Source organism: Lissotriton vulgaris, chromosome 9 (genome assembly GCF_964263255.1).
Source record: "Lissotriton vulgaris chromosome 9, aLisVul1.2, whole genome shotgun sequence".
Taxonomy (NCBI): domain Eukaryota; kingdom Metazoa; phylum Chordata; class Amphibia; order Caudata; family Salamandridae; genus Lissotriton; species Lissotriton vulgaris.
The window spans coordinates 1,114,109,542-1,114,125,872 of record NC_141697.1 but is presented as its reverse complement, the minus strand read 5'-3'; the positions used below and the strand labels follow the sequence as shown (position 1 = coordinate 1,114,125,872).

Below are 16,331 nucleotides of genomic sequence, written 5' to 3'. Positions count from 1 at the left end.
CTCATGGGGTCCCACAAGGACCCCCAAGGCCAAAAATGTTTTTTTTTAAAAACCCGGTATGTTTATTTAAAAATTACCCCCCATGGGGACCAAATTGTGGGGGCATAGTGATAAAGAAGTGTGGGGGTGCCCAATCCCTCCCCCACACTGCCCCGGGGACCGCCGCCCTCCGGGGCAAGGCAACGCAGCCCCCTGGCGCATACTGGAGGCTCCTGGTGGGCTAGTTGCCTCCCAGGGACCCCCAGTATGCAAGGGGAATTAGTTCCCCCTCTGCAAACACGCCCGGGGGCTGCGTTGCAGAGAGGTGTAAAAAGGGGTATAGCCTCATTACACCTCTCTGCAATGCAGCCACTGGTGCATAAAGGAGGTTCCAGGTGGGCTAATTGGCCCCCAGGGTCCCCCAGTATGCAAGGGGAATTAGTTCTCCCTCTGCAAACGCGCCCGGGGGCTGCGTTGCAGAGAGGTGTAAAAAAGGGTGTGGCCTCATTACACCTCTCTGCAATGCAGCCCCCTGGCGCATACTGGAGGTTCCAGGTGGGCTAGTTGGCCCCCAGGGACAACCAATATAAAAGAGGAATTAGTTTCCCTTCTGCAAACGCACTTGGGGGGTGCGTTGCAGAGATGTGTAAAAAGGGGCATAGCCTCATTACACCTCTCTGCAATGCAGCCCCCTGGCGCATACTGGAGGTACCAGGTGGGCTAGTTAGTCCCCAGGGACCCCCAGTATGCAAGGGGAATTAGTTCCCCCTCTGCAAACGCGCCCGTGGGCTGCATTGCAGAGAGGTGTACAAACATTTTTTAACAATTTATATAAAAAATATGTAATGTAATTTAAAAAATAATATATCTAAAAATAAATGTATAATAATGTAGTAAATCAGTCTAAAAAAGATAACAATTATTACATTAAAATTTTTTTATTTACAAAACCATTGAAATTCACTGAAAAAACCATAGGTTACAGCCACGTTATAGTTAGGAATTAGCATTTAAAAAACCTTAGAAATTCACTGAAAAACCGTAGGTTTGACACATGTTATAGTTAGCTGGACATTTCACTCATATAAAACCATTGAAATTCCCCCGTTATAGTTAGTTCAGCTAACTATAACTCGCGCGCCCGCAATGCACTGCTGATGACGTCACATATTACATCACTCATGACATGGTCAGTGACTGTTCCATCAATTTCTTCACCGAAAACTGACGTTGCAAATTACCCACTGAAACTTAGTTGCAAACAATCAGACAAGTCTTCAGGTTTAAAATGTAATTTTTGTTTATACCCATACTACAATTGTCCCTTTCCAAAATCTACCCGCAAACATCAGCAATGCTATCTACAATATTGTTGATATAAGTCATTGCATATATAATTTTCATTTCACATCCAGTGTTGATCGATTGTAAATAAAAGCAGCATTTAATTAGTGTGCTAGTCCAAGAATATAAATAATGTGTTCTTACTAAATAAAATGTTGTTAATCGTAAGAGTGATATCACTGATAGGCTAGTGAAAATATACTTTTTTGACTCACAAAAAGTGTCCTCTGTAAGCAGCCCCGTGGATTGGCAAGTGACCAGACTCTTTCGGAACATTGGCATCTGCCCCATACTTCAGAAGCAGTGATACTACATCTGGGTTTCCTCCAGTGGCAGCTTCGAATAGTATGGAAGCACAGTCAGAAGCCTGAGAAAGAACATTAGCGCCTGTTGGGAAATATAATACATAATTAGCAAGTTTAATCAAGCTGCACTTTTAGTGAATATAAACATCCTAAAAGTATTCCTTGAACCATTAGGATTATAATGTACATTTTAACAAAAAAGTGATTGGAAAACATTTAAGCTAAGTCAATTTGACCATAAATCACATTATTTAGTTCATTAACTATTTCAGGGCTGGAAATATATCATTTAATAATGATAGACATGTATTTGGACGACTACACCACCTGCACAATATCATTATAGATTTCATGTTTTAATATAATAGCAGCAGTGGCTGTTGGCGGCAAATCATATTGAGGGGGGGGGGGGGCGCAAAAAAATACACACAAAGCAAATACATATAATACACATAATATAGACACATACATATAAACAAATACACATAATACACATAACAAATAATAATATACACACTAACATAAATAAACACATAATAAAATCGCTTACTTGACACTGCCGCTCCGCGTTCTGCAGCACTGCCCCTTGTTCTGCAGCACGCCCTCTGAGCAGGAAGCCCACAGCCAACTCTCTCTTCCAATCAAAACACTGTTCTAAAGAGTCTTAATTAGCTTGGGAGCTGGCTCCATGCTCCAAAAGGCACTGTAGGGCTGGGCCTGCTCTCCAACCCAGCTGTCCAAGACAGCCGGATCAGAGAGGTTTGAATTGAGCATGTCAGTTTGGCCATAGCAAGGTAGCGGGCCAAACCAACATGCGTAATATAAACTTAAGCGCCCACTTCTCACTGTTGCCAATCATTGGCAGCAGTGATTCACAGGCCCTGCCCTGCCCTCGCACTCTGTTTGCTGGCAGAGTGTCAAAAATAAGATGGTAATAAAAACATTTTATTATCATTTCATTTTTTTTGCTTTGTGCCCAGGATGTGGGGGGAGGCGACGCTCCTTCACTCCCATGGAGGAACCACCGTTGGATAGTAGTGAATGCTCTGAAGTCGATACCTTGTGGGAATTGCCTGCCATCCAATGTATGCACTCCAAGTCAAAATGGGAGTGCAATATGGGAATGAGGGGTAATTATCACAATGGTAATATCCTCTAAAACATGAATTATTCATATTACAATATCTTCATTGAAAGAAGCAGGATTTAATAGACAATCTCCTTCAGCTGCGGAATAAAAGAAAACTAAACTATGATGTAATAGCAAGCAACGTGTACCGTAAAATGAACTCCACGACAGCAGCAAAAACTTTGGAATTTTCATTCTGGTTGCTGGTGGAATGATGTTACATTAATTAAGAATGATAAAAAAGTAGGACTTTATTGCCAGTTAGGGCCCTCTTTCTGAGTGAGCTGATTGGAAGCAAAACTTGAATACTCAACTTCCTCTTCTCTGATCCATATTGAATGTTGTGATGTATGATAAAGCGATTGACATGCCCCAAGACAATGAGTGGTAGTGGCGTTTGTGAAGTTGGGGTTGGTGAAGCAGGCAGAACAAACCAGCAGTTGCAATAGGTCTCGCATTTACGCGAGTTTGAGCTATTGGGATTGTAAATGACAATGCCTTTTATTTATGTTTTGGTTTTTAAAACATAAATAAAAGGCATTGTCATTTACAATGCCGATAGCTTAAACTCGCGTAAATGCGAGACCCATTGCATTTCAAATGCTTGTTCTATCTCGGGACCAATTAAAAGATTGGCATATCAATTCAAAAATTAGCATGTCAACACCTTGTGTATTATGTTAGAAATGGCATAACATTCGTCAGTCTAAAACTGCAAAGTGCAACAATCCTGCCCGATTTCCCTGGGGAATAATGACACAATAGAGAGAAGTAAGAAACATTAGTAGCTAGTTTCACAGATAAGAAGGGATGAAATGGGATCTGATTACCATACATTAAAGACCACAGAGACAAATTTAAAGGAAGAGGCTCAGGCAAGTTGTGGGAGTTACCACTGAGATGAGAGGTTAACATATCTTCCCCCTGTTGTTTGTGCTTTTAAGTGGAACTGGAAGGGCCCCTGGCAATATTTAACAGCAATGTACGGGCGGGTGGGTGGTTGGGGTGTGAGGATAGTAGGTTTTGGGTGTCGGTTCTGGGCTGTGGTTTGAATGCTGCTACTATTTGGGGGTATGGTGCGGAGCTCCAGGGGTGGACAGGATTGCGGGAGACCTTTTGGGCAGGGGGCATGGTGGGGGGGGGTTCCATGACGTGAGTTGTAGTGATTGTCATGTAATGAGTCGGACCTCTCAGACACTATTCTGGCTGCTCCTTCGTCCGGATGCACACACAACGATTTCCCTTCAGTGCTGATGGGGCCAAAAACGCTCCAATAGTGTGAATACATATTTGTCAAGCAATAATGGAGGGCGTGGCTTAAATCACGGAAGCTAAAAGCCAGTGCTTTGCATTGTGTGCCACCCGATTTGTAATTGACGGTTTCTGTCATTGCATCAAGATATATGATGTTACAAGGAACATCATACTTACAACGGGTTAGGTCTCTTGGCTTTGTCAATGGTTGTTAGTGGCATAAGAGATAGGAGCAGCAACTTTAGCGTGGACATAAAGTAGAGGTGCTACAGAGGGTTCAGTGAGCGAGGTCAGCGGGTGGAGTGTAGGGAGTTTGTGCGTAAATTTAGTTAAGTGGGTACTGTTTGGGGAGTCACATGGCATGGGAGGGGATGCGGGAACGTTGGGTGCAGGAGTGGCGCTTGTGGAGGGAGACCGTTTCCCGGACTGCTGCAGGCTTATTTTGCAGGTTTCGGATTGCCAAAAGGGGGATCAGAAGCACAGTGTCGGAAAGGCAGGCAATGTTGGGGAGCCATAATGTGGATATACAGCCGGTGATCCTGGGTAGAGTGTTTAATCTCCCCCGCCTCTCATCGTTTTGTTGACTTTGGTGCTGTCGAATACGCATGCACCCACGTCAAACTTTTGGTGTATGCGTATAATCATTATGTAAGGTAGCGAGCACATGTTAATGCACACTACTTTAAATGAGAAAGTAAAGAATCTGTAGTTAAGCGGTGCTGCTTCCGGAATAACTGGAAGTTACATGTCAGCACAAGAGCCAATAATAAGCCCGCTAACAAAATAATTTCAAAAGTTAACTAATGTCAAGCGGCGAGAAATTACTAATAGGCAGAGTTTTCCAACGCACATAGATCACTAGATGTCTCGGAGAGACAGCGTATGCGCGCTGCCTAGGCAAGACCTAAAAGTGTTGCAGTTATATACCGTGTTTGGCAGTTCTCGTTCCATATGTTGTGTTGGCCTCCACATTTTCTGTAAGGCATTTTCGATCAATCCATCAAGAATGTCACATATGTGTCACTAATGGGCGCTGTCATGCAGTGATAGACTGCGCACCATCAAGAACTCAACAAAGTAGGCAACCAATATGCCACAAGTATGCATGCATTTCGTCAAGAATGCTCATACATGAGTCACACAGATGGACGACTATCTAGGAACTACTAGGAAGGTTTACTAGCACGTCACCAATGAAGCCCACAAATATGGCACTGGTTGCCAACAGGGATAGCCAAAATTCTGTCCAGGATACCTTAATATATTACTAATAACTACACAGGCCTCCTGGCACACATGCATACACTAACAGACATTCTCATAAACGTTTATTCTGGCCTGGCTGTCAGTTCTCCTCAGCATGGCTCTTGGCTTCATGGCTCCATGCTCCAGGCTCTACACCTCATGGCATCTGCTATGATATCAGCATTCAGAAAGCTATACTAAAAGACACAATGGGAAGCTGTCAGGATTGACTACTTCCATTTGTCATAACCAGGTCGAGAAGTTTCAACCCAATGAGGAGCTGGGGTAGAGCTGATTCCCTTCTCTTTTTTTATCTGCCCCTGCCTTTCATGGCTTCTGATAGGACAGGTTGCAGATGATGAATAAGGCCTCTAAGGGCTCCTTTAAATGGCACGAGCTTGGGTTTTGCCCTAAAGATTATAGCACATTGTTATTCTTAAACCCCTTATTTTCTGGGTAAGACTTTAATCTAGCAAGGTCAATATCCAGGTAAGAATTTATTCTCTGAATTGTAAGGATTGGATCTGAGATGTAAATTGCCTTGGTTTCATTACGTCAGGTCCTGGTTTTACAAGCTAGACATGAGAGAGGCTTGGGAAATGTTTTAATCTATCACCAAGGCACTTCTAAAAGACCTGAAATTAATGTATTGGCTGTATGTAGGTGACAGCTGGCTCATGGAGACAGTTTAATACTTTAAATGTATGTTGGACTACTTCGAACATTTTTTGGGCAAGAGAGAGCCACCAGCAGCGTAACCTTTATTCTTAAAATTCCGAAATGGGATTCCACTTTTTGGAGGATGTTTGGCCCTCACCAATGTCTATATCGGGTCTAAAATTTTGGGAAAAAACACAACTGCTATTCATCTTCTTACCCTTTTGTATTAAGGGCTCTATGATATCTCTGTGACCATATTGAGATGCCAGCGCCAGCGGCGTGCGCCCAGAGGAACTGCGTGGATCAGGATCATCACCAGCAAGAAGCAGAAGCTGAACGATATCCTTGTGCCCCAGCTGTGCGGCTTCATGTAGAGCTGTCCTCTCATTGACACATCGCAAGTTAACATCTGCATTGCTGCCAATTAGTGAAGAGGCAATGTCATATGAACCACGGCGGATGGCTGGAAGGTGAAAATGGAAATTGACATTATTTTAAGGTTTTTCAAAACAGCTTTCAATACGTAGTTCAGATAGAAAGTTGCACAATATATTCTTTGTTATTTGTTTCTAATGGATTTCTTACATTTTACCAACTTATAAAAAACACAGTGAAAAAAGACAAAGGAAACAGATAACACATACTATGGGCCTTGTACTGTGCCACTCGGTACCCACAAACACATCACATGCACATGTAAATGTAAATGTGTTTGTATTTATATAGCGCCTTCTACCCAGAGGTCTCGTAGCGCTGTATTCATACCGCTGTAGAACCCTTCCTGGCTTTCCTGTGAGATGTCCACTCCTGGGCAACCCCAAAGTGAAGCCAGGCATCCAAGCGCTGCTCGGGCCGTTGTGGAGATTAAGCAAGCTATTGCCCAGAGTCACAGAGTGGGACCCATGAGGCGAGAATTATCAGGTCCGGGGATATTGAGCCCAAGAGCCACCGAGGCGGGAATTGAACCTCTGCATCAGAGTCTGCCGCTCTAACCATTGAGCCACGCTTCTCCATGATGGGGATTCGAGAGCTCATGCTCAGTCCCAATGCAAGTAAGAAATGTGGTATCTTCAGTGTGTGGTATCTCACCCACAATGCTTCAGAGGCCGGATTTAGAGTTGCGTAGCAATGGAATAAACTATCTTTTTCGACGAGGTGCTAAATCGCGTTGGAAAGCAGGAATCACCAGCATAATTATCATCACCACTGTGATAGTATGGCATAGTAAATGTACCAGCGGAGTCTCTTCCACAGGAAAGGCATTCTACAGAACATTTAGCATTTTCTCTACAAACTGGAGGAATTTCCATTACCCCCAAGTGAAAATCCGGCCCTTATAAACTACCACAACCACATTTTAGGTTTTTCCACCAATTAAAAAAACAACAGAATAGAAGGTATGTTAATACTCCAACTCTGAATCACATCTTTAGATTGATTAATGCTGAAACCCTCATTTCTTTGGCCTAAACTTTAGTTGTCACTGTAGGGGGGGGGGGCACCTCTGTTTCACAATATAGCCTTAATTCAATTGACAAAAAATATTTTATATATATATATATATATATATATATATATATATATATATATATATATATATATATATATATATATATATATATATATATATATATATATCCATATCCAGTTCCCACCTCCTCCGAAGAAAAAGTGCGAGGCCACAGAAGGGGACCACGAGGAGACACCTTTATTCCATCACACAGGTGAGGAGAGCAACTTCATCACCCACTATCGGCGGATGCATTTCGGCAATATTTCGAGCCTCCCTCAGCGCCAGTGGTGTGTTGTTTCAAAGTACTGGGCGTGTATCCAAGATGTACTGTCTTGCCCTGTACTGATAGGTTGTGCGCCACTCCGCCCCAAACGGTGAATGCCTATCTCAGACATCGCTGGTCAGTCACTCCATTGTCTGTGACTACCAGTCCCAGCATACATTGTTTTTGAAAATCTTTTCTGGGCGATGCTGCGCAGGGCGGGTTGGCGCTACAAAGGTGTCGACTCGCCATGCCTCATGCTTCTGGGACACGATATCTCCTTTAGTCCCCAACCGTTTCAACCTGACAGTATCCGGGCTTTCAATAATATATATATATATATATATATATATATATATATATATATATATCAAGAGAATTGTCAACTTACTAGTACGAGGGTCGCCTCCTCACTCGAGCCCGCCGCCGTTTGTGGCTGGGAGACTGGCGGACTTTTGTTGATTTATATATATATATATATATATATATATATATGTATATATGTGTGTATATATATATATATGTGTATATATATATATATATATGTATATATATATGTGTATATATATGTATATATATATGTGTATATATATATATATACATATATATATATATATATATATATATGTATATATATATCTGTATATATATATATATATATATATATCAAGAGAATTGTCAACTTACAAAAGCCAAAGAAAAACTCATCCCCCAGAGCCAAACATATATCTATAAAGAGGAGGGGGTGCTCTGCCGACCCACTCTCCAAGCCTATTTTGGCCCTGGGGATCTCATCCTCCAGGGCTGTGTATTTTTTTAAAGGGGTGGCACGTGGCCCCCTTCCCTGAGCAGTTATCAGTCTCGGGGACCGTATTCCCTGAGGCCTGCATTTTTAAAATGTGGGTGCCTTGGAAACCCCGAAACCAGTCCTAGGATGCCTGTTTCCAGTCCAGGAGGGCCTGGCTTGGCAGTTCAGGCTGCACTGTTCCCATGATGAACTGGGTCAAGACAGTTTTGCATATAGCTGGGTCTAAACTGGGGTGGCATGGTGAGCAAAAGAACGATGCATTTAACCCAAATCTCTTGACTGGGGGTGAATGTTTTGATTTGTTCTGCATTTCGTCCATCATTTGTGAGTCTTTTGCTGGTACCTACCCATGGCACCCATCATACTCTTGTTAGGGGCCACAGGGAGGGACTACAAGGATCCTGCAGCTCCAGCCAGCTCCCCTCGTGCAGCGGGAGCTAATATTACTCCCACCCAGAGAAAGCAGCTACTAATGCTGCTCCTTCCAGATGGGAGCATTATTTCAGTCTGTTTCCCTGCACACTTCAGTGCGGGCAGGGAATCAGTCTGTTCAGAGCGGGTGGGAGCATTTTTAGAGCTCCCACCTGCTGGAAGCGGACTTGGTGTTTGCCCCCACATGGCCACCCTCCCCATTCTGGTAAATTTCAGCCCTAGGGATCGGCTCCCCAGAGCCTCTTGAGGGTCGGGCCTGGGGCTTAACACAGGATATGCAGCCAAGCCACTATTTTTTTTCCAGCTAACACAGGAGTCCTGCAATTTTATATCATTTTTGGTCTGGGGGTGCCATGGGGCCAATGGGTTAGGTATCCCTACCCTGCTCCTTTTTTGTTTCTTAGGGCAGGGGACTAAGGACCAGATGTGCGACCAATTTTGTGATCGAAAACAGAAAATATGACTGCAAAATCAGTCGGCCCTATTTATAAACCCTATTTTGCGAGTCGGTAACCTATTACCGACTCACAAAATAGGGTTTGCGGCTCGCTTTTAGGAGGGGGCGTCCCAAGTACCAGAATGGAGACAGCTAATGAGATGATGCATTGTTTAGAAGTCAGAGATCAAGCACTGTGGGGTGTGTATCAGCTTTCCAGTGTCCAGCATCCAAAACTGACAGTAACTACAGTTAAAAAGGAGGAACCACCCAAAAAGATTCACTTATCGAAGTAGTATATGACTAGAAATGACGAGAACACTTTTTGAGTCTTGTCCACATCTGTTCTAAGACCATCCCCAGGTTTACCTCTTCCAGACAAAACACCACAGTAACCAACACTCCCTTGCCTACTGGTACGTGTTATGAATCATGTTGCCTTGTCTGTATCTCGTAGACTAGCAGTTACTAGTCACTTAAGACCCCAGGTGTCTATAACCTGGCAACAGTACCTTTAAACAGCTTCAATATTGTTATTCTAGTCTTCCCAAGGAACTCTATAGAACGACTTGAGCAACCAATGTAAAATGGCTCTGAAAGACTGGACCAGCACAGCATGTTTATTAAAGGTTGTATTGTAATGGGACCTTCCTTCCTCTTTAATGGACCAGGCAGGAATTTCGTCACCATTATATGTATCTCTCTAGGAGAGATACACAATGAGCTGCCTAAAGTTCAGCGCTACCTCACTAAACAACTACTACTTAATTGCTCATGCTCAATGGAAACCAAAACAAATGCCATCAGCATAATCTATGAGGAACTGTGACTTTTCTTTAAGGGTCTACATAGTCTAAATTGCTCATGTGTCTTGTAGTTCCTCTCACTGGACATGCATCTATGGCATTTTTTCAACACCCCTACTCTTAACACCCATGTAGTCTCACCTCCAAACAGCTTCTGTATTCTTGCTAGCCATATGTCATTGACCTTACCACATGCTATCACGTTCAAACCACCAGTTTGTACATACTCACCATTCCTTAGTCCCCAATATGTAGGAATTTCCATGCCACAAGTTTCATAGGCTAACACTAGAACTTTGACTCCACTTTTCATGTAAAGACAAACTCATTGTTTTTGTCATACCCGAGGGACATATCATATGTCTTTCTTCCAGGCCATATCCTTCATCTTCTCCCTCTATTTCACCTCAAGACAGGACGCCAACATAGAACTGTGTCCCCAGTTATTTCCTGGCATGCATGGGGAGGGAGGTCCTGGTGTCTTTTATAGCAACCTAAGGCACCTCTAAAGTTTCATAGCTGAAAAAGCTCCGGGAGTCCGCACTGCACTGATCCTTTGGTACAATATAACTCGCCAGTTCAGAAATGCAACACCAATTTGCCTTAACACATTTGAATCAGATTACTAGAAGTATGTTGCTATTAAGTGTGGAAATCAATGGCTGGAAGACTTATCCTACTCCATTGGTGTATAAGCAGGCCTCACTATATATAGAGGACCCAAAAACCTGTAGTCACAAAGACATTCAAATACCTCGAATTTAGAAAGGACAACACCTGTGGTTGAATGGGTACGGCGGAATGGACTGCTGTTCCCAGCATGAGAGACCGCATGCCACGAGAGGGTTGCCCTGTGAAACACAATAAAACCGGGGGCCATGGATGGTACATTTTGAGTACAAATGGGTATTAATTCCTCCTCAACAAAGCCATTAATTGAAGAAGCTGATTACATCGGTGTACCATTGTATAATGTATATTCAAGGCACTGCTCATGAATACAACTGGCCTGCACTGTATATTGTGCTAGTCATAACATTAAATAAAAATGTACTACAAAGGCACTTCTGAAACATTCAGGCTCTGAAGTAGGGGTCTGCTACATTTTAATTATATTCTCATGTAAGTGTGAAATTCATATTTTTACAATTTAAAAAAGTATATTTATTTATACTGAGCCTCTTGCAAAATTCTCACTTTTATGTGGGAAGGTCCCTTGTAAAAATCACTCTGAGAATGTTACCCTTTTTTCCCATTGAATGTCAAGCCATTGTGCAATAGATGTATTGAAATGTCAAAATCATATATAACCAATGTATAGGGCTTTTGTCAGTAACTTAGATGCCAGGTGCAATTCCAGATGTTTAAGATAGTATAGGTGAAATCTATGTACAGGAGATGCTTGTGCAGTATGGTAGTGAGGTATCAGGGTGCTATGTTTTGGTTGAATAGGATGTAAGTGATGTAAAGGGCGCGGCAAGTTGTCACTGTAAATCATAACTACTGAAGTTTGGAAATATTTTTGTCATACATACATTAGGAGTTGGCTGCAATAGTTCCAGTGAAATGATTATAATACCACTTTTAGGCCTGTCTACAGATAACTTTATCCATCTGCCAGACTGTTAACAATTCTTTAAATTATATAAATCGTGGGCTTTGGCTCCACCTCAAAGAAGTATTTATCTCACGCCATGCTATTGGCTGCTTGGTTTATCATGCTGCATCCAATGGTGTACTTGTTGTACAATGCGTAGGATCCAATTTTACATTCAAAAAGTAAACTTAATCACACATTCAATTTTAATGCCATTCAATCATTCTATATTGGGCAAACTTTTCAGCCTATTTATTTCTGCCTCAACAGTCCTGAATACATTATCTGGAAACTCTCTGGGAATGCTACTGTGCAGTGCTTAATATCTTCTATGAACACGCTCTATTGGTTGGCATTTTGACTCTCAGCATGTGTTTCATCTTCACCATCTTCCAGGCATTTCTTTGGAGGATTATTGTGCTGAGTCAAGCTGCTGTGTGCTTTCATTGGTACATATTCATGATAGGAGTCCATGAGCAGGTTGACATAGATCATCAAAGAAGACTCAAGAAAAAACATGCCTATATGATAACAGCATGGAATTATCTGGAAATTCCCAGGGCTTACACATGTTGCGTACTCATTGTCTTCAGTAAGCATGCGCTGGTGATTTGTGTTTCCCCTTTGAACATGTAGTAAGAAGTTTCTTCTGCTACTCATGCTCTGATCATTTAAACTTCTGCTGTTTTGGTCTGATCAGGGTTGCTTTGGTGTCTATTTTGAGTGTAGGTCGATAATTAGGATCTATCCATTAAGCATATGGTATAGAGCTGCTTCTATTGCATTTGCTTTCTTGGTGAATTTTTGTCCCCTGCAGCCTTGAGGGATCATGTGAGGGAGGCAGAATAAATATATTACTATCCTACAGCAGATATTCCCAGAACATCTATCAGAGATAACTGGGGTCAAGCAAGTCATTTACTTTACTTTAGAGGATGTGAACCCAGAAGGTTATTTGGTAGTGGCAGCATCTCAGCATTTGCCTAATGTCTTTCGTACCGTTAAGCACAGACAGAAATGTTTACCAACAAATAGAAAAACTAAATTACAAAAATAATTTGTCTGTAGTGTCAACACCTGTGGTAAGAAAACCTCTGTCATTTGTGCATGTTCTTTACCTATAAGATTATAATGTATAGAAAATGCTAGGGTGGTTAAATTATATTCCTTTATGACTACCAAAATATAACTCGGGTTGGAGACAGAAACATGTTAAAAGACTCCTGTTATTCTTTGAAGAACCAGTTTACAGTCCAAGGCAATATCCAGAAGGCAAAAATAAAGAAGATAAGGGAAGCTGTCGCTTAGCGAATTTTATAACTCTCCCTAATACAAAGTTTACATCATAACTATCACATATTATGACGAACCCTAGAAATATTGACATAAACAACATTATAAATGCACTGGTTTACCTGCAGTTAATGGAGAGTCCCCTTCTTCATTTTTAGCATTGGGGTCACAGCCTTTGCTAAGAAGAAAGTTAGCATTTTCTAGTTGGCAATAGTCTATAGCCAGATAGAGGGGCGTCTCCCCCTTTAGAGTGGTTTTCTCCCACACACTAGAACATGAAGCTGAAAGTGATGGTGAAAAACTGAAATTAATTTACAGGTAAATAATAGTCTTAGGTTATGTTTAAGTGAATGAAGACAAGAAATGAACCTTTAAGAGTTATTGCAAGAATATTCTTATTTGGCTTTATTGCAGCTTCATGCAAAGGAATCCATCCTCTTCCGTCTGCCTCTTTGAAGGTACGAAAGCGGGAGCTCATATTTTGTAATGTCTTTTCATCACCTGTAAGAGGTGAACATAGGGCCAAGTCAGGTTTAATGCCCAGCGGAAACTTGTACATACCATGCATTACTTCAGCTGCAAACAAATATTGGGGCTATTGACAAAGGTAAATATGCATATGCAGAGTACATTTACTACTCTGGGCTACTCACAATCTCCGAGTGTAAAGTTACTCAAAAGTGTAAACTTACAAGAGTACTCCTCATGAGACCACCCCTAAAAGTACCACACAGGGCCACTACTGATACTGCAACACGCTTCCTTAGAAAATGATGCAGGTAGGGACTTAATACAAAACCCCATTGGAAATAGTGTTAAATTAAATTAAATTATTTAAAATATTTACAAATATAGATAAACTTAATGTACTGTTTAAAATATTATCTAAAAATAAAACATCCTTGTTTTATTTTAACAAATATAAACTATTTCTAATTAATTAATTTTACATTAAAATATCATGAAATTACATTTAATTAATTCTGAAATCATTTTAATAATTATTGGGCTGACCATTGATCCATACTATGTGCTATAATGACCAGCTGAAAATGTGAAAAACACAACAAAGGATGAAAAGGGGTGAGAGAAAGCCTGCAGAAGTATATCCTTAGTGAAACCTGTTGTTGACTGGTATCCTTCTATATTTCCCTCTTCCACCCTCTTGTAAATGGGTTGATCAGCCTTTTATCTGTCTGTGGTCTATATGGTGAGCTTGATTGGGGTGTCCACCAACATTAATTATTCAACAATTCAGCCTGTGGAATGGACTATAGTAATTGTCACTATCATTATTTGAACAGCTCTCAAGGTAAGGATTATTTGATTTAAGTGCTTGCATTGCATACATTAAATTATACAAAGTAAAAAGCGAAGTATGTAAGGCTCCAGCATAGAGCTTGATTACAAATGGGTTGGGAAAGAATATGTGATTTATCACACCTCGTATATAACGATACCCCACGATAGGTTATTTATTCGGTGCAATAAGTAACACCTATTATCAGTTTTTGGGGGTTACCATAAGGATTTTGGTGTTTAAAGGACATACCCAAAATCTGCATGATAAAGTAAATGCTGTATGCTATTCCCCTGTTAAATGTCAGCAAGTTTGTTCCCCTTTAATTTAACGAAGGCTGAGGTGGTTAAAGCATTAGATAATTATTGAATGCATTAAAAACAACTGAACCTGGAATTTCAACCCAGTCATAATCAGGCCCTTAGTGTCTGATAATTGAGCATCTCCTGTTACTTAACTGCGTCTATTGCTGCAACTATCTTCTCATGAGCACTGTGGTCAGTAGGTAATGAAAAAAAGCTGCAAGAGGGGAAAACAATTACATAATTATGTATTTGTGCCACACAGTTAAAATATAGAGACATTAAAGTTAGCATAATGCATTGATTAAAAGAGCAGGTTCTTAATACAAAGCAAAGCAATGCAGCCATTTTAGTAAGGGAGGCACTGAAGCAGGGCCCAACTGGCCTCAGCAGGCATCCAGAGGTGTAGCTTGGTCCGTAAGATTGGGGGGGTGTAAGCTTCAGATTTTCCGATAATCACATGTTTACAAAGAGATTGCGCCACCAGAACGTCACTTTTGCCGATGTTTCGGTGCGCAATGCCTGCACTATGTTTACGAAGTGGTGTTAAGCCACTTTTTGTGGTTTAACCCCTTGCGTGCGGGGCGTATTTTCCGCCTGTGCTGACTCCGCCTTGCGCGGGCGGAGTCATGGCGGAACGGTTCCGTCATCAGCACAGCTCAACCGATGCTGATGACGGAACCGTTCTGTCATCAGCACGCAAGGGGTTAATGTCTCTTTGTAAATATGGAACCCTTTCACACAGGTGTCTGCAATGGCAGTTGCTGTGGTACTTACGCCGCAGCACCCATTGCTTTTTGATGCTGGCCTAGATTTACAAGGGTCTGTAAATCTGAGGCAGCACCAAAAACTAACGCCATGCAAAAGTAGGTGCTCAAATGACGCAACAAGGAGAAATACTTTTATTTATCCTCTTTTTTTTGCTTTTTTATGTGTGCTGCATTCTGCAGCACATATAGAAAGAGCAACACGCCATTACTGATTGTATGTGTGCGGGAAGGTGTTCATTCCTGCACATAAACAATCATTAAATAATGACGATTTGCTACTTTTATGTGTGCTGCTGAATGCAGCATACATAGAATTACCAAATCGCTATTATTGATTGTTTATGTGCAGGAATGGACACCTTCCAACACATAAACAATCATTCCCTGCAATGCAGGTACCATGGCACTGTGGCACAAGGGTGTCTGTGTTGGCGCTAGGCAGCTATTTTTAGCGCCATCGCTAGGCAAAACACAGGGATGTGCCATATTGTTGTAAATATGGCGCATCCCTGCATTTTGCAAATGGCGGAGCGTGGTTCTGCATAATGTGCCGCAGCACCTCCCTCCTCTATTTCCTTGTAAATATGCCCCCAAATGTTTAAATTGATTATAGGACAAGCATGATGCATGAGAAGGGCTTAAGGGGCAGTGGAAAGGAAAAGGAATGTGTATTGGTAGGAGTACTACGAGAGACAACACAATATTTTGTAAAGCAACCAATATTTTTGAGAACTTTCAAAACTGTGAGGGAGAGATTGTTTTTGTCTGTGCGTATGTAAAACGTTAAGGTGAAATCTGACAGACATCTCACCATACCTGACTGAAAGCACCTGTACCCAACTATTTATTGAAAAATACATTTATTAGGGGAGTGTAACACCTCAAACAACCCTCCT

At 41.6% G+C, this 16,331-nt stretch overlaps 1 protein-coding gene across 2 annotated transcripts in view; it reads right to left on the bottom strand.

The window, feature by feature from the left end:
- Window positions 1–16,331, bottom strand: part of ASB14 (ankyrin repeat and SOCS box containing 14) — a 100,106-nt gene that overhangs the window by 59,696 nt on the left and 24,079 nt on the right. The window contains exons 3-8 of one of the 2 annotated variants that reach the window (XM_086939116.1): window positions 14,822–14,882; window position 14,225; window positions 13,433–13,564; window positions 13,186–13,344; window positions 6,134–6,379; window positions 1,539–1,710 (exon numbers count right to left, since the gene is read on the bottom strand). In XM_086939116.1, coding sequence (XP_086795242.1) covers window positions 1,539–1,710; window positions 6,134–6,379; window positions 13,186–13,344; window positions 13,433–13,564; window position 14,225; window positions 14,822–14,882 — 771 coding nt within the window. The remainder of the gene's footprint in view (window positions 1–1,538; window positions 1,711–6,133; window positions 6,380–13,185; window positions 13,345–13,432; window positions 13,565–14,224; window positions 14,226–14,821; window positions 14,883–16,331) is intronic. The other variant, XM_086939115.1, reaches the window with a different exon arrangement.